The sequence below is a fragment of the Lepisosteus oculatus genome, chromosome 2 (genome assembly GCF_040954835.1).
Source record: "Lepisosteus oculatus isolate fLepOcu1 chromosome 2, fLepOcu1.hap2, whole genome shotgun sequence".
NCBI lineage: Eukaryota > Metazoa > Chordata > Actinopteri > Semionotiformes > Lepisosteidae > Lepisosteus > Lepisosteus oculatus.
The window spans coordinates 29,267,498-29,290,903 of record NC_090697.1 but is presented as its reverse complement, the minus strand read 5'-3'; the positions used below and the strand labels follow the sequence as shown (position 1 = coordinate 29,290,903).

Genomic DNA, 23,406 nt, shown 5'->3' with positions numbered 1-23,406 from the left:
GAGAAATGAGCGAGGCGCTGTTAAACTGCCGTTACTGTCGTTATTGTTTTCGGTGCAGGCTGGCTCTGTGCGCTCCAGGGCAGGGTAACAGCGATCCCCGAAGCAGCGATCGGCAGCGTGCCGCTCGTGCCTGCAAACCAGCAAATCCAGCACAATACCTGGAACTAGTGACGCGACTGGGTGAAAATGGATTCTGGGACGGTGTCTTTACCTTGCTTGGCATTTTGGTGGCAGCTGTGTTTGCCCCCACCTCAGGGGGACTTTTATACTAAAAGATGCTGTTAATAAGGCCCTTGGAATGCATGATAGGAGCATAAGAAAAGTAAAAAAAAACGAGAGGTGGCCATTCGGTCATTTCTTGAAAGAAACCAGGTTATCAGCTTTAATACCACGGCAGGGCAGCTTGTTCCACCGCTCCCCCCCCCACTCTTTGTGTAAAGAGGTGCCTCCTGTCCTGATTGTCAGATCTCATCCAGTTGTTTCTTGAAAGAAGCCAGTGTATTCCCTTCAACAGCATTGCTGGGCAGCTTGTCCCACACTCTAACACATTAATTTCAGCCAGCTGTGAGCTGCCCTAGAGCTCCCCAGTCAGGGTATAGATCCCCCGAATGAATCAACCTGCAATAAAAGGAGACATTGATTCGAACTGTCCCCTTCAGCAGGAGCAACAGGGCTGAAGGCATTGTTGACAGGGCCAGGGCTGACGAGCACAGTCAGCGCCCCTGGATTCCCTGGGATCTGGCCAGGACAGAAAACCTGTTGTTGAAAAATTCAATTAAGCCTGAAAAACAATACCCAAATGAGCGCGAACAGCCCTCACCCATCCATCTCTGTCACTTTGCAGGAGCAGAGCTGTGCAGGAGAGCCCGCAAGGCAACGACAGATGCCCCAGCAGATCACACATCTTAAACTCTCTCAGCCATAGTCTGGATTAATATGACAGGGCTCACTGAGTCTCTGCAGGAGGGCCCAGCAGGGCTGTGTTACTGCACGCTGCAGCAGCTGAGAGGTGTGTGTAGCACAAATCAGTCTCCTGTTCCGAGGAGAGGTAGCCCATGTAGATCAGATTGCAGCTCACCAGGACTCACGGCTCACCAGGGCCAGACTGTGTTTCTACACTCCTCAGCTCACAGCTCAAAGCTCACCAGGGACAGACTGTTTCTACACTCCTCAGCTCACAGCTCACAGCTCACCAGGGACAGACTGTTTCTACACTCCTCAGCTCACAGCTCACCAGGGACAGACTGTTTCTACACTCCTCAGCTCACAGCTCACCAGGGACAGACTGTTTCTACACTCCTCAGCTCACAGCTCACCAGGGCCTGGAGTGACCAGCAGGACTGTGTTTCTACACTCCTCAGCTCACAGCTCACCAGGGCCTGGAGTGACCAGCAGGACTGTGTTTCTACACTCCTCAGCTCACAGCTCACCAGGGCCTGGAGTGACCAGCAGGACTGTGTTTCTACACTCCTCAGCTCACAGCTCACCAGGGCCTGGAGTGACCAGCAGGACTGTGTTTCTACACTCCTCACCTCACAGCTCACCAGGGCCTGGAGTGACCAGCAGGACTGTGTTTCTACACTCCTCAGCTCACAGCTCACCAGGGCCAGGAGTGACCAGCAGGACTGCGTTTCTACACTCCTCACCTCACAAGAACTGCACACCTGAAATCATGAGTTTTCCAATTTCTGTCCTAAATCAGTGCGGAGAATTTTTTTTTTCACAGGCTGAGAAAGGCACATCGCTTTTCATTACAGCTATGTGTGCTTGTGCTTTTGATCAGGTATATCTTTTCCACAAACGTGCACATTGATTTTCTGTAAGCTTTTTCATCCAACATTAACGAGCTCTAGGCTCTGATCTTATTCATTAGCAGATCCAGCTTTGGGGAGCTGAAGCCGCTGAGCTACAGATTGTTATTGGAACCTGTTATTGAACCGAACGCGGGATATTAAAGCACAGCGGATCCCCAGGGAGACAAGAGGAAAGGAGGGACGCAGTGCGATTTGAGTCCTGCAGCCGTCACAGAGAGGCAGGGAATGCTGATAAGCAGCACATTTCCCTGTAAATCACTCCCTGTCCTTCCGGAGACTTCAGAGTGCGTTCCGCTCACAAACTACCCCCGTAGTGCCAGTGTCACCCCAATCAGGGCCCTGCCTGGCGCGGGGGAACCCAGCCGGACAGACGAGTCTCCGGACACTCTGGTCAGTACAGCCGAGCAGCAGATTTCCCCCCCGGACTGGAAGTTCTGGGCGGCCGTGTCCGTTTCATGAAAACGAAAATCGGGCCGTGCTTTCCAGTGCCTGGGCGTACGTTGTATGAAAAGCGATCGTTTTTAAACAGAGAAGCAGGAGTTTCTCCTTCTTGACTTGCAGCGCCTCGCCCTCAGCTGGGATTTGGAGGCTGATCTCACAGTAATTTACTTATAGAGCAGCATTAACATGCAGCGCGGATCCAAAGGCCAAGGAGGAGTTTCTCAGCGTTATTAAAGCAAATGTAATGCAAGGCTCCCAGGAAACGCTTTGACAAATAGAGTTTGAATACTTAAGGAGACAACGAATTTTCACAACTTGTTTGTTAAACAGCCGAGGGGCTGGGATCAATTAAAGATAAGTGTGTGTGGCTCAGCATCCTGAGAGGAAGGGCCAATGTACCAGCCTTTGCAGGCACAGCCCAGCAAGCAGCACTGCAGTCTTCTGAAACTGGCAGCTTGACCGAAGCGTTCATCCAGTTTTAAACAAGGAGGTCAGAGCCGGTGTATGTAGGTGTAGGGGTTAGAAGATAAACCCAGGGTTAAGAACAGTGATGCATCGTGAGTACGCATACTAATCAACTGTTTGTCCAATCACCGCTCTACAGGGGACAGAGCTGCTAGCTTTGACTTAATATGAGTAAAAGGTGAAACGACAAGTAGCAAGACTGTTTAATCTCCTGTACCGTTGGGACTGGATGGAGAGTTCGTTAATACCCATAAATCATGTGGGGATTAATGCTCATATGCGTAAATGTATATTTCTCACTGAGACCTTTCAACTTTTCATGAGTCCCTCAAGGAAGGAACTGGCGATTCCAAAACAGACAGAAAGAGGAAGCTGGTCTCTGACAGGTCCAAGTGTGACGAGTACAACTCTCCCTGCTGGGATTTGTTCCTGGTCACTCTCAGGCTTCGAGCATGCGGTGCTGCTCCTTAGACACAGGATCAGAGGACACAGTTCCTTCAGCCTGTCAGTGTAGGACAGCCCCTTAATACCTGTATTAGGTCTCCTCACAGTCTTCTCTGTTCAAGACTGAAGAGACTCAGTTCCTTCAGCCTGTCAGTGTAGGACAGTCCCTTAATACCTGTATCAGTCTCCTTACAGTCTTCTCTGTTCAAGAGTCTCTTTAGACTCAGTTCCTTCAGCCAGTCAGTGTAGGACAGCCCTTTGAGCCCCAGGATGTATTAAGTTGCTCTTCTTTTGACTGATTCCAGAAAAGCACCATCTTTCTATAACATCATCACGAGACCTGTACACAATATTCTAAATGAGCCATTACTAGACCTTTTAACTGTATACTGTATCCTATATTGTTATTGTTAAACTACAGAAGTGTTCCCTGGTTCTGTGTGAAAGTGACAGCAGGAGCCCACACTGCCTGGAAGAGACTCCAGCCTCCTGACACAAGATCCAGGTCATTCCCTTGAAACAGCATGGCTCATTCCCATCCCACCATCCAGTGGGACAATTCCTGGAGCTTCTGCCTTGATGCGAGCTTTGAAAAGATCCGCAAGATCAAGTATCCACATCACGGACATGTGCACGTTGTTAATGGGATGGAAACTTCTTACAGAACAAGGCTTTCCTGGGGCTCTAATGCAGTTTGGGGAAATGGGTGAAATGTAAGTGTATTGGAAGAGGGAGGTGAGTGTGGTGGCGGTGGACAGATGCTGTGAATTCATGACGGTGCAGAGGCCAACAGAAAACAGGATACCCTCCATGCTTGGGTAGGAGCAGGTTTCTTGCCATTCAGAAGGTGCTGAATTCTAAAGCCCAGTTTTCTGTGGTATTGGTGACAGTGACATTTATCATATTTACACAGTCAATTATTAATATTTATATGAAGGACCCACGGACTGGTGACTCTGGGGCTGCCCTTGTGCACCATGTCCAGGGAAGCTCGTTCCGAATGGTCACGTCATGGTGGCCAGCCCCGAGCTCTGATCTCACCAAGAGACCACCTGCCATCTGCCCTGCAGCAGGAAGACAGAAGCTCTTCACCGGTCTCGGCGATCTATGGCAGCAGGGGGCCAATGGCAGAGCTCGGCGCTGTGCTTTAGCAATGCCTGGAGTTAGGACCCAGCACAGCAAGCCTGTTCACTCAGATCCTCCGATGAAAGTGAAGGCAGCTCCCAGTTTCCAATTCAAGGGGAACTGCAGTCCCAGTTTCTCAGACCGGTTTATCAAATCTCGGTGACGAAATAAATCCATTGCCAGGATAGACAACAATCACCAATTCTGAATTGAGCACAAAATCGTGAACTTTGTGCAATTGCAGCTGCTGGACTTGCCACAGGAGAGAACGAGAGAGTTTGCAAGAGTTGTGATGTGATGCCGCCCTCCCTGCTCTCTAGTCACCATATTGACTAATGTAACGCGATGAACGAGTGAATAAGTACTGCTTGTGCAGCAAATATGCACAGCAGAAATGTTCCTGCACGCAGAGCTGTTAAGTAAGTTGTATTTGTTGGGAAAACCGTTTCGAAGTCAAGAAGAATATTTCTATTGGGTTACAAGAGACGTACAGTATTCACAAGCCTGCTTGTTTACAAAGTAACGGGACCGCAACGCATAGGTGGACGTTTTGATGCCTTGTTCTCAATCTCAGAAAATGGTGCCACAAATACCTGGAAATTTAGTCTATTTTGTGATGTAAATTGGGGGGTTTTACACACTATGAGTAAGTTGGACTTTTATTGTGGTTTTAAATGCACTCATCAGTGCTGATTCCTTCTAACCCACAGATATACTGTAAAAATAGAGTTGGAGTTCCCCTTCAATACAATTTATACAGCTCACTATAACACTGGACGAACAGTCGAATTAATAATATGTATACAGCTCACTGAAACACAGGAGTAACAGTCAAATTAAGAGTTAAATTGTTTTTGAATACTTTTAATGAATTTTTTATAAGATCAATCAGAAATACCTAAAATCCACCAGTCATTCTTGTTCAGGGAGTTATTTGTGCTTATTTGTGCTTATTTGTGCTTATTTGTCTGACACTCCTGGCAGCTCTCTGTTCGTGTGCTGTATCTATATCCCTTTAATTACATTTAACATAAATGGTTCTTGACAGTGCAAGAGTTATAAATTATAAGGCAAGTTCCATTGTTTGAAAGCAGCACAGGAAGGGATCAGTAGGTGCTGTGTGTTAGTAACCTCCTGGGTTGCTCAGGGGAGGCTCAATTCTGTGAACACCACTCCTGTCACTGTCTCACTGGGTGATGAGGCGATCAACAGCTAAACCGGCACTCAAGAGGAGATTAACCTCCTTCTTCTTCCCTCTCTGTGACTCTAAGCATAGACGTCCGATCAGTCAGCAAAGCCATCTTCTCCCTCAATGACTTCTCCTGCTGTTGTCAATGAACTGGGGTTTTACTCACAAGGAACAAAGACTTGATCTTTCTATACGTATATACTGTATAACATTTTTATATCATATCACATCTTTATATTATTTTTAAACAGCTGAAGACTACCATTGTCCAAAATGCAATTTTTAACTGTGTTCAACATGTAAAAAGCTTTCTTTTTCAGTTATTTTTACACTGCAGTTCAATTACTCTAAAGTTATATAGTGTGTACTGTATATCCGATATAAGCTCATAGAACAAGAAAAGCATGAATTAGTCCACAATGGACTAACTATGCACTCCCTGTCTGTGCAAATTTACAGTGATTTTCCCTGTCCATGCTAGCTCTCTCTGAAGACTCATGAGTCTCCTCTCTCCCACAACACACTGAGTCTCCTGTCTCCCACAACACACTGAGTCTCCTCTCTCTGAAGGCTCATGAATCTCCTCTCTCCCACAACACACTGGATCTCCTCTCTCTGAAGACTCATGAGTCTCCTCTCTCCCACAACACACTGGATCTCCTCTCTGAGGACTCACTGAGTCTCCTCTCTCCAACAACACACTGAGTCTCCTCTCTCTGAAGACTCACTGAGTCTCCTCTCCATGAAAAGACTTGATCTCCTCTCATCACTCTCTCATTAGGTATTAGTATACATTCTGATGATCAGTAGTTATTACACTCTGACTAATATAGTATGTCTGTAATAGTGCAATTTATGATATTTTCATTATTTGTAGCAATGTGGTGAAATACCTTAAAAATCACCTTTTGATTTAACAGATGATTAAATAAATGATGATGACAACATTACTTCCTCAAACGTCTCATTAACTTCACTGCTTACTTGCTTTGCTGCCCAAGAGCCTATTTTTCCAATATTCTGTAAATATTTTTACTCACAATGAAAATCAGGTCAACAATCAACACCATCCTCATCACCAACATCACTATTATTGATGTACAACTACTTGATCACAAAAACGACCACAAAAATCGTAAGATAACCACCACCACCAATAATAATAATAATAATAAGCCCTGTTCCCCTGTATCGCTGCAGACTCTCGAACCCGTGCCTTACCGGAGGTGCAGTTGGTGAAGAAGCGAGGGTCCAGTGCAGCTGTGTCCCGGTCTGCTTGTCCGCCATGCCCGCCGTGCCCACTGTACTCGGCCGAGATGCGGAAGGGCGCCCACGAGAGACCCAGAGCCAGCCGCACCAGCGCCCAGCTGCCCAGGAGAGACAAGACGAGGAGGGTGAGGAGCAGAGCGCCGCACCGGGCAGCACGCCCACAGGGCCCCCCGGAGGAGCTGCTCAGCCCCGGGGGCGGCACCTCGGACCCGGGCTCCGTGACCCGGGCTGGGCCCGCTGTCTTTGGCATTGGGTCGCCCCTGCACGGGAAGAATCCTGTCTTTGTCTCTGGATGGCTGTGCTCCTCTCTGTGCCCTTGTGTCTGGCTGCCAGCGCACTGCCTGCACTCTCTTCCACCCCGTCTGGGTGCTGCCTGAATGTACTTCCTAATTTCATTACTGGATTCAGGCTGCAGACCAATGGCCCTCTCCCCCCACCCTTCGCTAGCCCTGATAAGCCCTCTCTTCCAATCCATCTGACATATTCCGTAGCTCTGCCCTCCTCTTCCAATCTCGCTCTCTTCCCTCTCTCTCGGACCTGTCAATTTTACTGTTATCTCACTTCAGTCAGCGGGAAAGAGCAATGTGTCTCGCTCGTGTGAGAAGTGTCTATCCCAGCACACACACTGAAGACATCACGACACCACTGACTGAGCCACTGGCGGACTGAGCTGCTGACTGACTGAGTCACTGACTGACCGGACCACTGACTGACTGGACCACTGGCTGATGGAGCCAATGACTGACTGAACCACTGGCTGACTGAGCCACTGACTGTCTGAACCACTGACTGAGTGAGCCACTGGCTGACTGAGCTGCTGACTGACTGAGTCACTGACTGACTGAACCACTGGCTGACTGAGCCACTGACTGTCTGAACCACTGACTGACTGAGCCACTGGCTGACTGAGCCACTGGCTGACTGAACCACTGGCTGACTGAACCACTGGAGTGATTGCTAATTACTGACTTCAGAGTCTGATTGAACATGGCTGTTGTCAGCCCTCCCGAACTTCCATTACAAACTCCATAAAATAAGCTTGTTACACACTCCCACATCCCTTTGTGTAAATAAGCGTCTCATGTTTTCATGCAGTTCCACATAGTTTCCACTTGTGCCCTGGTTTCCACTTGGTGGGTTGACTTTAGGACAGTCCCTTAATACTTGTATCAGTCTCCTCACAGTCTTCTCTGTTCAAGACTAAAGAGACTCAGTTCCTACAGTCTGTTAGTGTGGGACTGTCCTTGAAACCCAGAAATATATTTGGTTGTTCTGATTCCAGTGCAAAAATATATTTTTGATAACATAGCAACTACCATTGTACACAGTATTCTTAAGGCTGTCTGACTAGTGTACTGGCTAGTTTTAACATAATATCCCTTGATTTAAATGTTGTGCTCTTGACTATACCATATTTCCCAGCATTCTGTTTGCCTAGTTTATTCAGAAGATGTCAGATTCGAGTGTTCGAATGTATTCTTTCATTTTTGACCACTTTTTATCTGGTGACACAAGCAGCTGCCTGTTGCCGCTAAGGTATAAATCAGATGCAGAAAGGTCTGATCTTCAGAGCAGAGGCATCGAGGGCCAGCTGGTTTCTCTCTGTCTTCTCCAGAGGCCTTCGTCATACATGTATTTCGTAAGCAGCTGTGACTTCTGGCACCCTGCTCTAATCTGCGATACCTAATCAGACAGTTGTCGCTATGGCATGGATTTGACAAGCTGGTTCATAATGACTTATTTTCATTCGGCTGACAATTTTATCCATATGAATGATAGTTCATGGTTCATGCTTGTATGCCCAATTATGAACGCGGGAATTTTACTGGAACAATAATAATAATTCTTTACACATATATATTATATAGTGCTTTTCTGGACACTCCTCTCAAAGCGCTTTACAGGTAATGGGGACGCCCCTCCACCACCAGCAGTGTACAGCCCCACCTGGATGATGTGACGGCAGCCATAGTGCACCAGTACACTCACCACACACCAGCTATCAGTGGGGAGGAGAGCAGAGTGATGAAGCCAGTTCAGAGATGGGGGTTATTAGGAGGCCCTGATTGGTAAGGGCCAATGGGGAATTTGGCCAGGATGCCAGGGCAACATCCCTACTCTTTTCAAGAAATGCCCTGGGATTTTTAATGACCACAGAGAGTCAGGACCTCAGGTTTGTCTCATCTGGCCCCTCTAACACCTCTTCCAGCTCTCTCATCCAGGTACTGACCAGGCTCACACCTGCTGAGCTTCACTGGGGCTGCCAGTTGTGAGCTGCAGGGTGATACGGCTGCTGGCCATATGCTAAAACCGCTCAGGTAAAGCACCCTGCTGAAGAGTACTGTACAACATCAGCATCTCAGCAGGGATTCGAACCCGCAACCTTCCAGTCATTGCTCCAGAGCCTTAACCACGCGCCGTTCCGAAGGCAGGGGAAAGGACTGCCTTCATGATGAGCCCTCAGCTCCTCGCAGACAGAACCTGGGGAATCCCATCCCAGCGGCCTCCTTCCTCAGAAAGTGAAGCACTGCGGCCACACTTAACTCTTTGTTCCAGAAAATCGTATGCGTTTACCCCAAACCGTTACAGTATTCTAATCAAATTCATCACTTCTGTCAGTGCCCAGAAAGATTTGCCCTCGAGGCAGTGGAGGAGATCGGGCAGCATCTAACAGACATGCAAACCTCTTTCAGCATGGGTGCCAGGAGCACACGCCGATGAGCTCTTATCACTGCGTATATGAAAATATAGATTGGGAGCTGCACTCTGCTATGAAAATGGCAAAAACCTGGCAGGGAATATACAGAGCCCATTGTTTGACAAACGGCGCTGTGCTTCTGCAGGCAGTAGCTCTGCTGCAGGTGTCAGGATTTTGGCTGGGGGATTCTGGGACGCTTTGGGCTTGAGCGAACAGGGAGGAGGAAGAGCTCCAGAGGCCTGCGTGAGCATATGCCTATACAACTGTGGCGTTCTGGACTCAAGACCCAAGGGCCAAGGAGATAGGACAGCCGGTGCTAGCCAAGGGAGTCTTCAGCCTGGTGCACCCCCTCTCCCGGTCCTCCTAGTGTACCCCAGCATTGCACAGGGGACAGAACCCAGCAGGTTATCTAAGTCTCCATTCTGCCCCATTCCCCCCTCTGAAACGTGTTAAAGCTAACAATCAGTTCAATCGGGTCTTTCAGAGAAGAGCTGGATGAAAACCCACATCCCCACAGATAGGAGCTGAACCTGTGAGTGACCACAGTCACTGAACTGGTGTCGCTGTGTTTGTGGCATTTACTGAGAAAAAAGATTTCAGCCATCGGATGGCACAACTGTGTATGGGATTCTCTGGCTGCTGAAGGTGCAGCTGTTCTCAGGCGTGAAGGTTCTTCAAACTCGAAGAAGGCTCCACAGCCTTTCCTTTTCCTTCCAGCTTGGAATACCCCTTTACCTGTTCCTCTGCAGCCCATAAAAGGACTATTACATATATTTCAAGTCTATAAAGAAAATGTCAAAATTGAAATCCTTTCCTTCGTTTAGGATAAAAACTAAGGTCTAAGCTCTATTTCTGAATACCAAACCCACCCCAAACAGTACAAAAGAAGCAGGACTACGTGAACAATGATTCAGGCACTATGGCATTTCAGAAATGACTCCACATTCTGTGTGCTACATACTCACCTTGCAAACAAAGACTTTAGAAGAACGTTCCACCCTTGAACAAGCTCTGTGTGCCTATAGAAACATCTTCCTCTCCCTGTGTACATAAATACCTTCCTCTCTGTGACAATAGAAATGTTTAATTTCTGTGCCTGCTTGAGCAAATCTGGAAATAATTCAGACAGCACTGTGATTCAGTGCCTCTAGAGATATCTTCCTCACTCTGTGTGCTTATAGAAACATCTCCCTCTCGCTTGATATAAATATCTTCTCTGTGACAGCAGAAATATTTAATTTTCCTCCCCTCGGAAGCTAAGTGAAGGACATGCACATTTTCTATTGCACAGGAAATGGATTACAAATTAAGGACAGCATTCCTCACTCTTCCTCTGAACCGCAGGAGTTTGGAGAATGGAAACTATGTTCATTTTTAAAGACATGCCTTTTCAACAATACAACCAATTGCAATGTAATCTCTCTAAAGCTCTCAGGGTACACACACATGGGTTAAGTTCAGCAGGAGCCGCCAGTGAAGAGACAAACTGATCAAACAGCAACTCCTCTGAGCTGTCCTCTCCAGCGATTCTCAATTGTACGTTACGGGTGCAGGTCTGACAAGACACGGACGTCTGCGCTCGCTGTGTCAGTGCCTGTGCCAGGCTGGTACACTGTACATTGTGAAATAATCACAGGGCATACTTATGAACAGGGCTGGGGGGATGCTATCATGGTGCCCTTTTCACTGACTTCAGTTTTGACTGGCAAATTATACAGCCTATTTTCAGGCTGAGTCAGAGGAAGTGGACACCTGCCCAAACAGCAGATAAGATTCACTCTCCTGATAACAGCTGAGTGAAGCTGAACACCGCGCTACTCAATCGCGCTGACGGATCTGCTGAAACACCAGCGCGTTTCCATTTTGAGGCTGCTGGAGGCTGGCGGGAGTGGAGTGTGTCCGGGGGTCTGGCCCTGGTGTGGCTCCGACATGCCCACGAGGCCGGTGTGGGTGTCTGTGGTGGAGGCCAGGAGCGGGGCAGAGCAAGCTGTGTCTGCGGTGTGCTCAGCGCAGTTCTGCGCAGGTCTAGCTGTTGTGCCTCTCGCTTCTCCCCAATGCCAACAGAGGTGAGATCCAGTGGACAGTGTAGGAGTGACACCAGAGAACGTAGCCTTGTCTCGCGACAACTCCAGCTCCCCAAGAAATGAAGATTAATAAACACATTAAGCATTCAAGTGTTAGTTAAATCAACACCACTCCTTAATGATTGTAATGGAGCATACTACCTAGCATACAATTAGAACATATTGATATAAGAACATATTATTATAATAACATACTATTAGAACATATTATGAGCATATGCATATGAGCACACAACATATATGCTGTCCTATGCAAATTTCAGAGACCGTCCCTAGTAATGAGGTTGAGTGGGTCAACCTCAATAATCCCACCGCTGGCGCCACTAGTTTTTCACTGTTCCCTGCAGATGGATGACTCTGCAGGGCTCCTGTCACAAGGTGTGGAATCTCTAGCCTGTCCCTGAGGCCTGAGCCACGCGTTGTCATGTACTCGGCACTGCCCGCATGCCCTTGAGCGTGCCCCCACTGACACATCGCCGAGCTCCGACGAGCCAGAGGCACGCGCCCATCCATCATGCTCCCCGCGGAGTGGCAGGCGGGATCTAATTGCTCCAGCCTCACCGCAACTAGGGCAGTAAAGACAAATTATTAACAGGCAAGAAAAACAACTGAATGGAAATTACATTCAGGAAGATAGTCAGTCTGAATGGACTTACAGTAGATGAGGAAGGTCTTGTCTCAATACATTTCCGAGCAGGTAACTACTGTGGTATAAAACTATACAGAGATCGACACGATAGGAGCTTTTGATTCAATGCAACACAACCATTCTCAAAATGAAAGCTGTGAGAATCCAAGGTAATGAAAACAGAGCAGAATAATCTATTAGACAGAAAGCACTCACTGGGCGAGTACAGTAGCGAGTACAGCACAGCAGGGATCAGTACTACTGCTACTGTTCTTTCTAACTGACAGCAATGATCTGGACCCCAGCACGATTCATAAACTTATCCAATGTGCACACGACACAAAAACAGACGGAGCTGGAACTCTTTTTACACTAGAGGACTTAGGCAGGAGTATCATCTGGGCGGCCACATGGGAGATGACATCCCAATAGACTGAGATATTACAGCCAGAGATGGCAGCAGGCACAGTGGTCAGCACCGGGGGTTATTGATTAAAAAAGATAGTCCAGCGGTCATCCCGAGGATCGCAAACAGGACCCTGGGACATTAAGGAAGGAAGAAAAGACACCACCCCTGTACGGAGAGGAGTGCAGGGCCTGCAAACTGCTCAGATTCCTTCAGGATGTCAGGAGGGTGGCTAATTCGTGAAATCACCTACAGCAGCAGCTCGCGATGAGCCCCGCTGACACCCCCGTCAGCGGACCTCCCTGTCTGCTGTGTGAGCAGAGAGCGAGTGAGAGGCCGGAGTGAGCTACACCTCCCAGCCCCCAGCCTCAGCAGCATCCACAGGTACAAGCAGCGCTGGCAGACCCTTCTGAGATCTCCAGCCAGCTCTGGGGTTAATGTTCCTCTGCAGAAGTGGAGCAGAACGTTGGCTCTTCAAAGCACACCTGTCTATCACTACACACACGCTCTGGATCAAGCCTTCAGGGTGCGTCTGTAAGATCAACTAAAGATTCTGCTAATGAGAGAGCAGCGAACGTATTCGGAACATATTTGTCACGGATTTGTTACAACCTGTAAACGTACAGTGTAAATGCACACACGGCGACACACACAGAGGTACACGCAGATGCACAGATGCTCAAGGACATACACACATGCAACACACATATGTATCCAAACAGATGTGGACAAACACACGCCCAACTGATGCACACAGACATGCACACACACAGTCTCACAAACAGGCACAAACACACCCAACTGATGCACACAGACATGCACACACACAGTCTCACAAGCAGGCACAAACACACACCCAACTGATGCACACAGACATGCACACACACGGTCTCACAAGCAGGCACACACGCAGGCACAGGCAGGAACGCTCTGACATGCACACACACAGTCTCACAAACAGGCACACACGCAGGCACAGGCAGGAACGCTCTGACATGCACACACACAGGCACACTGGCACACAAATCGGTCCTCTGACATGCCCTGGCCTCTGAATCGTGTCAGTGAAGCACAGGAGTGACGACAGGTGAGAAACTGGAGAGTGTCAGCGGCCGGGCTGACAAGCCGGTCGGCTCTGGAACGTCACAGGCGGGCTCATAATCGCATTCTGGCTCTAATTGGGTTTCCCCTCTGCGCCTCGTGTCCGATCCAGCTGCTCTGAGGGACCTCCCTCTCCTTCCCGTTCAAACTCTTTGACTGAGCTGCCCCCAGGGCCTGGAGACAGGCGGAGGGCGTGGCACTTGAGCTGGACAGGGAAGCGCTATTCACCTGCCCTATCGGATCACATCCCACCCACCTGCTGGAGTCCCAGCACACAGGGACAGCTGCTGGGATCTGGGGAAGGGCGATCCACTGTCACACACGGGACTGTCCCACAGAGAGCACGGGGCACAAGGCAGCAGCACATCCTGGACTGGACCCCACGACACACGTACATCCCCTGAACTGGACACCCGTCCATCACAGGACACGCCCAGCTCCTGGACAGGACATCAGTGTCGTAGTGTGCAGAGGTGTACAGTACACAGTGCTGTAGTGTACAGTACAAAGTGCTGTAGTGTGGGCAGTAGTGTACAGTACAAAGTGCTGTAGTGTGCAGTGGTGTACAGAACACTGCTGTAGTGTGCAGTGGTGTACAGTACAAAGTGCTGTAGTGTGCAGTGGTGTATAGAACACTGCTATAGTGTGCAGTGGTGTACAGTACAAAATGCTGTAGTGTGGGCAGTAGTGTACAGTACAAAGTGCTGTAGTGTGCAGTGGTGTACAGTACACAGGGCTGTAGTGTGGACAGTGGTGTACAGTACACAGTGCTGTAGTGTGGACAGTGGTGTACAGTACACAGGGCTGTAGTGTGTGCAGTGGTGTACAGTACACAGGGCTGTAGTGTGGACAGTGGTGTACAGTACACATGGCTGTAGTGTGTGCAGTGGTGTACAGTACACAGGGCTGTAGTGTGGACAGTGGTGTACAGAACACTGCTGTAGTGTGCAGTGGTGTACAGTACAAAGTGCTGTAGTGTGGACAGTGGTGTACAGAACACAGGGCTGTAGTGTGTGCAGTAGTGTACAGTACACAGGGCTGTAGTGTGGACATGGTGTACAATACACAGGGCAGTAGTGTACAGTACACAGGGCTGTAGTGTGAAGTAGTGTACAGTACACAGGGTTGTAGTGTGGGTAGTATACATGCCACGGTAGTGGAGAGTGCAGAAAAAGGATCATTCTGTATTCTTTCGGTAAAGCAGACTGCAGAAGCAGTGTGAGAGGGTGAGAAGAGGATCAGCTAGTGTGTGGAGTCTGTGGTGGAATGTATCTGAGCTCCTGCATTACATCAGCCTTCCCTTTGATGAATCCTCAAGTATCCCTCCTGAATTATGCTCTCCAGCTCCTCTGCCGCCTCGTCCCAGCAATGAAACCGCAGCTCTTTGCTACAGTGCGATGAAAAAGCCTTGTGATAACTGCGTGCATTTACGTTGAGTAATGGCTCAACACAATTTTACAACACACCCATATTTTACAAAGAGAACTAAAATTATTTTGCGACATGACAGTCCCAGTAATAAACAGAACAGCACAACACCATCTGTATCAGCGATAACCTAGCGAGCTTGACAAGCCAGGGTGCTGTACACACAGATAGCAGCCTGTTTTAATATGCCATTCTGTAAAGGTTTAATACAGAGTAGCTACGGTCTGCCCATACATTTAAGAGAAATAGTTCTGGCAGTACCTGCACCTCCATGCGCACTCTGCAGCTGCCTGTAACAACCTTAATAACTCATATTGTGTGTAAGATCCAGAATAACTCATCCATACTCCAGATTCGGTTCTAACCTCACAGTGTTCCAGCAGTGAACACACAAATTCAAACAACTGATGCATCTCCAGGGGATTTATCATGTCAATAAACCTAAAAAAAGTCCACTTGTAACAGGGCTCAGCATACCGATCATGTCTGAGAAGCGATATCACCCCTAGAAACCTAGACAGAGCAAGTGCGGAACTGACTGTGTGGGGTTGAGCTGTCTAGTGTCACCCTAAATGTCTTCCTAAGCTCAAATGTTGAAACCAGCAGGTGTGTCCAGACTGCACGAGCCCCAAGCCGGACACTCCTACAGCATGTTTCACTGGACAAGGAAGGGTGGACATGCAAGTCACCTCCCAACTGCTGTCTGTGAGTTCATGGTGAAATCTGATCAGCACTGGCAGGACCATGCGGGTGTTGCATCCACATCCATCGAGCAGGGATGAGGGTTATGAGAAGTAAAAGTCTTAAGCCCCTGTGAATCTTAAAGACATCAGAGGGGAAAGGCAGCTATTGAAGTTAGGAAGCTATGTGGTCCAGCATATACCCCTTACTTACTGTTCCAGAAAGTCCTGGCTATGTCTCTGACAGACTGAGCCCCACTGTGTTCTGGGATGAGAACGAATTTTCAGTATATACCTCCTGCTCTCAGGAAATTCCCAGTTCAAACCGTGGTGCTGTCCATGACTGCACTGCTATAAGCTGTCTGTGTTTGTAACCACATTTCACCAAAAAATACTGAATTTTGACTAAACATTCAATACAAATAGAAATATTGAAAATCCACATTAGCTTTGTCTGTCCATTCTGTAGAGTTCAGTAGAGTTCTTCTGTAGCACCCTCCCTGCCTGCCCATTCCAGAGCTCTTCACAGAAGCAAAGCGAGGTGAGCAATACTCAGGTTAAATAGTGGGTAACAGATGTTTCAGAGCCCAGGAGTTTGCAGTCTTGGTCATTGCAATACTAGTTTACGTTATTAGAACAACCTGGAGACACACAGCACCATTCTGTACCAGCAGCCCCACTGGAGACACACAGCACCATTCTGTACCAGCAGCCCCACTGGAGACACACAGCACCATTCTGTACCAGCAGCCCCACTGGAGACACACAGCACCATTCTGTACCAGCAGCCCCACTGGAGACACACAGCACCATTCTGTACCAGCAGCCCCACTGGAGACACACAGCACCATTCTGTACCAGCAGCCCCACTGGAGACACACAGCACCATTCTGTACCAGCAGCCCCACTGGAGACACACAGCACCATTCTGTACCAGCAGCCCCACCTGGAGACACACAGCACCATTCTGCACCAGCAGCCCCACTGGAGACTCACAGCACCATTCTGCACCAGCAGCTCCACCTGGGAGACTCAGCCACAGACTTCCATGCTTGTCAGTACACTGCTAGATTGAGCTAGTGGAAGCACGAAAACTGTTTTTCTTTTTACCGTTTGCAAAATCTCATTGCTACTTTCTTCACGGTACTCTCAGGTTCTGATTAAGTTATTAATTTCACTCTTTTCCTGCGGGTCCATTTTCATTCATTAGTGCTGAGTCTATTAATCCTTGTGTTTGTTTGCCGCAAGTAATTGCTGCTGCCGTTATCCAGCCTGTGAAAGCATGCAGCCTTTGAAAATATACGAGCAGGATGTTCTCATTCATTCATGTTTTCTCCCTTTTCTAGTTTTCCCGCACAATATTGCTGAGCAGTGAAACACAAAGCAAAGGACACCAGTGGAAACTACAGCACATGAAAGTGTATTTAAAACGGAGAACAGGTGCTTTACAGGGAGGGTGGTGGGGGCGTGAAGCAAGATACCCATTCATGGTGTGGAAATACTAACTAGCACACAGGCCGGAAGTGGGTGTGTACAGTAGGGGTGTGTCTGTGTGGATGTCTGTTTGTGTGGGTATGTCTGGATCTGGTGCACTCTGGTCCCCAGCGCACCGAAGTGCTCCATTGCTGATCCTTGTTCTGGGATGGACATTAAAATGAGAGAGTGGGTGCTGTAATGGGGTCCCCAGTTCCCAGAAAAATTAAGAGTAGCAGAGGCATGGTTCATCCACTAAACACTGCAGGGTGTTGGCTAGATTGACTGAAAGCCTCTTCCCTTGCTGTGCTGTGAAGGCCCTGCGCAGTTTAAAGTCTTTACGCAGCGACAGGCCAGGTTTCGAGACAGACAGCTCCCTGTGCTTATCTCCGACCACGGCTGGTGCCCTCTGACCCCTGCTCTCCGGGAGCCTTTTGCTCGCTGACCCCAGCGTGGAGGAGGGCAGTCTGGGATCCTAACGGCGGGCGACAGTGAAGACATTCAGCTCTTGCCCCTAAGAGACTCCTTCCTCCTGTAAGACAGTAATGAATTTCAGAGCGTTTCGGAGGTCTCTGGGAGTTCTTCCCTGGGCGTCTGTTGTGCAATGCTTACCAGGCTGGGGTGATTGTGGGTAATTGTTGGCTTAGCAGTGCAGAGCCATGAAGGGGAGAGACAGCTGCTCTCGTTAGCGCAGGGTTCGGTTGTCCTCTGAGGCTTCATTAAGAGCTCATCCTCTCACAGACCGACACTCCTCTCCGTCTCTTCTCTCGTAAGAACAGAAACAAGTTACAAATGGAAGGGAGGCCTAGCCTGCTTGGAAGCTAATGGCCAGAATAAATAATCCTTCCCTTCATCTGATGGTGGAAAGCAAGGTTCTGCTAATCACGATGATGATGATTGCTGATCGCGGCTAGCCTCCTCTTCTCTGATTCGCTTCCTGTACTGGCAGGTGTCCGCCAGGACCTCGCGGCCCCCCTGCTCATTGTCTTTTCCTCGGATGTGTGCCAGATGTTGAAGCAGTCTTTCCCTGTTCCCTAGTTTCTGTTGGGAACGGCTGCCGACCCCAGGCCGATGAAGAGCACCGCATGACCACGAGGAGATGGAAAACGACTCTCTCGCTGTGGATAGGACCGGACAGTCCCAGTGCCGGCCTGGCACCTGCGTCCACTGTCACCCTGGACTGGGCATCATCAGAGCTCTCCCCTGCACTGGCCCCCTCCGATCTTCCACTACTGCTCTTTTCCGCTCTCCGACTCCCAGAAGATACACGGATCTCAGTGTGCTGCCATCCTACCTCTCCATTACCACGTTTCAGCCGTCCCCTCCTGAGCTGGTGCACTTGAGAGTCCTCCTCTGATGCAGCAGAGCATACATGCCATTAAAGAACGCTAGGAGCTGCAATCAGTTAGCAGCCTTGTACACAGCCTCTGTGATTATCCTCATACAATCCTCCGCCCTCTGTAACAACGCCGGAGAGAGGCGGCACTGTGCCAGGCCGCAGACCCGCCCCCTCTCGGCTGCAATTCCCACAGGCAGGAAGGTGTAGGAATAGACAGGTCACAGACTAGGAAATCCCCTTTGCTAGTAAGGAGTTAATTGATCCCAGAATCTAGTACAGCTGTTTCTTGAAGGAAGCCAGGGTACTGGCTTCACTGACATGGTGGGTTGGCTCGTTCCACACACCCACAAGTCTTTGTGTAAAGACGTGCCTCCTGTCCTGACTGGAAGATCTCTTCCAGATGTTTCTTGAGGGAATCCAGGGTTATCTACTTCACTGGGCAATGTGGCTGAGCCAGGCTGCCACATCCCTATTTGATTTGAATGGTGCATAGAAGAAGCACTTAATTGTTTTCTGTTATGATATTTGAATAAAGGCATTGGGTAAAAGACTGGATTGTTGTTAGAATGGAGTAGCTATTTATAGCAGACTTGCACAAAACCCCTTTTCTGCAGTGATCCGGTCTTTCATGGTCAACTGACACTGCTTTGCCTGTGCTTGTGCCCTGCAGCTGCCAAGCAGCCCTGACCTGACCCCTCAGCTGTGTTTATTATCTCATTGTCCTAATACTGACTTCAACAAGTTTACACATGTACAGCACTGCTCAGGTGAAGTCAGCTTTTAGTTGAAAAGTCACATTCATAAGCAGTTTGGGAGTGGGAGGGTTGTAGAGTGTTGTGATCAACATCTAAGTACAATCAGGTGTTATTTCTGCATCATGCTGAATTTGCAATTCTTAATAAATTCCATTTGATTATTTTAAAAGTAATCACTTAATCGATTTGTCATTATGTTACAAACAGGTTTTGCTCCTCTGGAATCAGACAGCAACCAGATATTCCCAGGTTAAAGGAGTTTCAGGGACTGTCCTACACTGACAGGCTGAAAAATAGAGTCTCTTTAGTCTTGAACAGAGAAGACTGTGAGGAGACTGATACAAGTATTAAGGCACTGTCCTACACTGACAGACTGAAGGAACTGAGTCTCTTTAGTCTTGAACAGTGAAGACTGTGAGGAGACCTCATACAAGTACTGTATTAAGGGACTGTCCTACACTGACAGACTGAAGGAATGAGTCTCTTTAGTCTTGAACAGAGAAGACTGTGAGGAGACCTCATACAAGTACTGTATTAAGGGACTGTCCTACACTGACAGGCTGGAGACAGTAGTGTAAGTTAATATCCTGGCTGCCTCTGTCCATGGGAATGAGAGATTTTAACCAGATCTGGGACTCATGAGCTGCACCAGTGTGCCCAGGGAGCAAAGATCATGGGGTTAATGAGCAGGACTGTCAGCAGAGCAACCAGGATTCAGTGGGTGTCTCTCAGGTGTAACAGGACTCATAGCTACCGTAGTGACCTCACTACTCTCTGAAATCTAGACAGTGTAGAGCTCTGCTGCTGACCAGATCACACGAGCCCTGCCACCCTAGAGTAGCCTCCATCCAAGCACAGCTGAGACAACCATTAAACTTGCAACAAAACCTGCTGAACACTAGGGCATAAAACACTTTCCAGGCTGAGAAACAGAGTGGCTGGAAGTAATCCTAGGGTTACATTTGGTCACCTTAACACCATGTCTAGGTCCCCCAAGAAATCAGAACTAATCCCACATCTAAACCAACGTCAGATGCATCTCTCACCCTATCAACACCTTTCTTCAAATGCGTCCATCTGAAACTGAGAACTAAAGGCACTACTTTACACAAAGGGCAGTGGGAGTGTAGAACTGGCTACCCAGCCATGCGGTTGAAGTCGATACACTGGCTTCTCTCAAGAACCACGATGGCCGTATGCTACTGTTGTATCAGTTAGCTATTCAATACCAAACTGGCTGGAAGCGTCCTCTTGTCTGTGCCCTGTTTATGTTCTCATGTACACAGCTCAGTCGTATGAACACACACACAGCGGCCCCACTACACAGCTGAAGAGACTACGGAGCCAGCTGGGGGCCAGGGCCTGAGGGGTCTGAGGGGGCACTCTCCTCCTGTCCCCGTCTCTCCCTGTCCCACCTGCTTCCTGAGACTCTCACACAAGCTCCGCTCCTCTCTCATCAGCCTCTCGCAGCACCCCAGGCGCCTGTCCGTGCGCGTCCCAGCCACGGAGCCTCAGTGCCGGACCCAGCCCAGCCTCTCGTTTATTCGCTGGAATTAAAAAAAAGTGCCCAACGTGGAGTTTTTAAAGGCATTGAAATATTTATTCCGCATATACAGTATGCATTTCACCCTCATTATTCAGAGTTGCTCCTGCATGAAGGGCTGATTTGCTTTCATCGAAACGCTCTCTTTTTTAATTCATAAATAAATTCATTATTCTCCCTCTCCGCTGCCCTAATGCAATTCATCGGATTTGACAGGACCTGGTAAAAGCAGCTGTTGCCAGAGACGAATTTATTAACTGGAGATGACAAGTCAGACGAAGAGGAGAAAGGAGACAACTCCATCCTGCTGTGTCGGGGGAGGGCAGGAGCAGACCGGCGGAGAAGCCACAGGGAGGAGACGCCGAGTCGTACGGAAATCTTCAACATTTTCCCCTGAAGTTTTACCCTGGCAAATTTGCAAGGAGGTGACAGTTTTACCCTCTGTTGGCCTTGCTATGGCACGGTATAGCAGTAACAGTGTGTACTGTGACTAGTCCATTTCTCACAGCATAGTGCTGTGCACTATGATTGAATTCAATTTCTTGTGCCACTGAGCTATGTGATTGGAGTCCATTGCTGTCCACAGTACAGGAGTGACAGAAATACAGCCTTACAGTATGATTGCAGTCCATTGCCCTGTCACAGTGCAGCAGTAACAGTAGTACAGCTGTGCAGTATGATTGTAGTCCGTTGTGCTCTACAGTACAGAAGTGACAGAAATACAGCTGTACAGTAAGATTGAAGTCCATTGTTCTGTCACAGTGCAACAGTAACAGTAGTATTACCGAACTATATGATTTTAGTCCATTGGTGTCCACAGTACAGCAGTAACAGCAGTAGAGCTGTGCAGTATGATTGCAGTCTATTGCTTTCCACAGTGCAGCAGTAACAGTGTGTAGTATGATTGTAGTTCATTGTTTTGTCACAGTACAGCAGTAACAATAGTAGAGCTGTACAGTATAACTGAAGTACATTGCTCTCCACAGTACAACGGCAACAGTACTACAGCTGTGCTTAATGATTGTAGTCCACTGCTCTGTCACAGTACAGCAGTAAGAGAAATACAACCGTGTAATTTGATTGTAGTCCATTGTTGTCCACAGTGCAGGAGTGACAGTAGTACAGCTGTGTAGTATGATTGTAGTCCATTGCTCCTCACTGTACAGCAATAATAGCAGTGTAGCTGTGTAGTATGGTTGTAGTCCATTGTTGTCCACTGTACAGCAGTAGAAGTAGTAGGGCTGTGCAGTATAATTGTAATCCATTGTTCTCCACAGTGCAGCAATAACAGTAGTATAGCTGTACAGTATAGTTGTAGTCCATTGTTGTCCACAGTACAGCAGTAACAGTAGTAGAGCTGTACAGTATGGTTGTAGTCCATTGTTGTCCACAGTACAGCAGTAACAGAAATACAGCTGTGGGCTAATTGTAGTCTTTTGCATTTCACAGGGCAACCACAGAGGCCAGATCTCTAGATTAGTGACTCTACAGCCCATTTGATGGACATGTAAAATAGCAGAAAAAGAAGTGGGGATCAGGAGATCATCGTCATGCACCTCACAGCTCTGTGACTGCAGCTCTGTCCAGCACTCCTGCCGTGATCTCTCTTACCAGGGACTGCAGAACAAGGACATCAATACTGCTTCAATATGACTTTCATTTCACACCGCAGTTTCCACTGCACACTTCCCTGCTCTGTCCTGGGGAGTCGCCTTATGTTGGAAAATTTCTCCCGGGCAGACGGATAGCAGTCATATTATTTAAAAAACTTTTATTCACTGACCTCCACTGGCAGCCGGGGAAAAAGACAGAGTGTCTAAGACTCGAGTGCTTGATTGAAAGAGATACAGTAGTGCTTTAGAAAGCCCACATGTGGACTGCTGATCCAGGCATCGCACGGAGCTTGAGGGCTCGAGGCTGTGCTGAGAACAGCGGCGCTCAGAGTGGGAGTGGGGCATGCTGGGTACTACCCATCATGCCATGGGGTTTTAATTAATGAATCTTTGTCTGTATGGGGCACCGGTACTCGGAGTGAGCTAATCAACAATTTCAAACAGCAAGAAAAGACAAAATCAATCTCATCCCTGGTGTGCTGGAGCAATGCTGCTGGCTACATTGATGATATGTCAGGGGACTGTGGTTGTGTACAGATCGTGGCCGTATTAGTGCGCGTCCCATGGTTGTTACTCTGTAACATCATTTAAAAACAAACACAATGCTGGCTTTGCTCATTAAGAAGGCTTCTGTCTGAGACCCAGGGCAGGGCTCCTGCCTCATTCCTCTGCATGTTGCTGGTCATGGCCAGCTGAAGCTGAACTGATTGCAGATTCAATTCCCCTGTCCTGGGAGACTTACTCCTCTTAAACGCTTCTACCAGACCCTGTGAAAGACAAGCAGCATTTTTTTTCTTTCTTTTGCGATGCAGAGTGACAGGAACCCGTCCTGTCTCTGGTTATAATACAATTAACACTGCAGGGAGCACTTGCAAAAAAACAAGCCCTGTCTCAATTATGATTTCCAGCTA

The 23,406-nt window shown here is 48.3% G+C and overlaps 1 protein-coding gene across 2 annotated transcripts in view; it reads right to left on the bottom strand.

The window, feature by feature from the left end:
• Window positions 1–23,406, bottom strand: part of alk (ALK receptor tyrosine kinase) — a 254,508-nt gene that overhangs the window by 46,703 nt on the left and 184,399 nt on the right. For both annotated transcript variants that reach the window (XM_069199140.1, XM_069199141.1), the window contains exon 5: window positions 6,700–6,845. In XM_069199140.1, coding sequence (XP_069055241.1) covers window positions 6,700–6,845 — 146 coding nt within the window. The remainder of the gene's footprint in view (window positions 1–6,699; window positions 6,846–23,406) is intronic.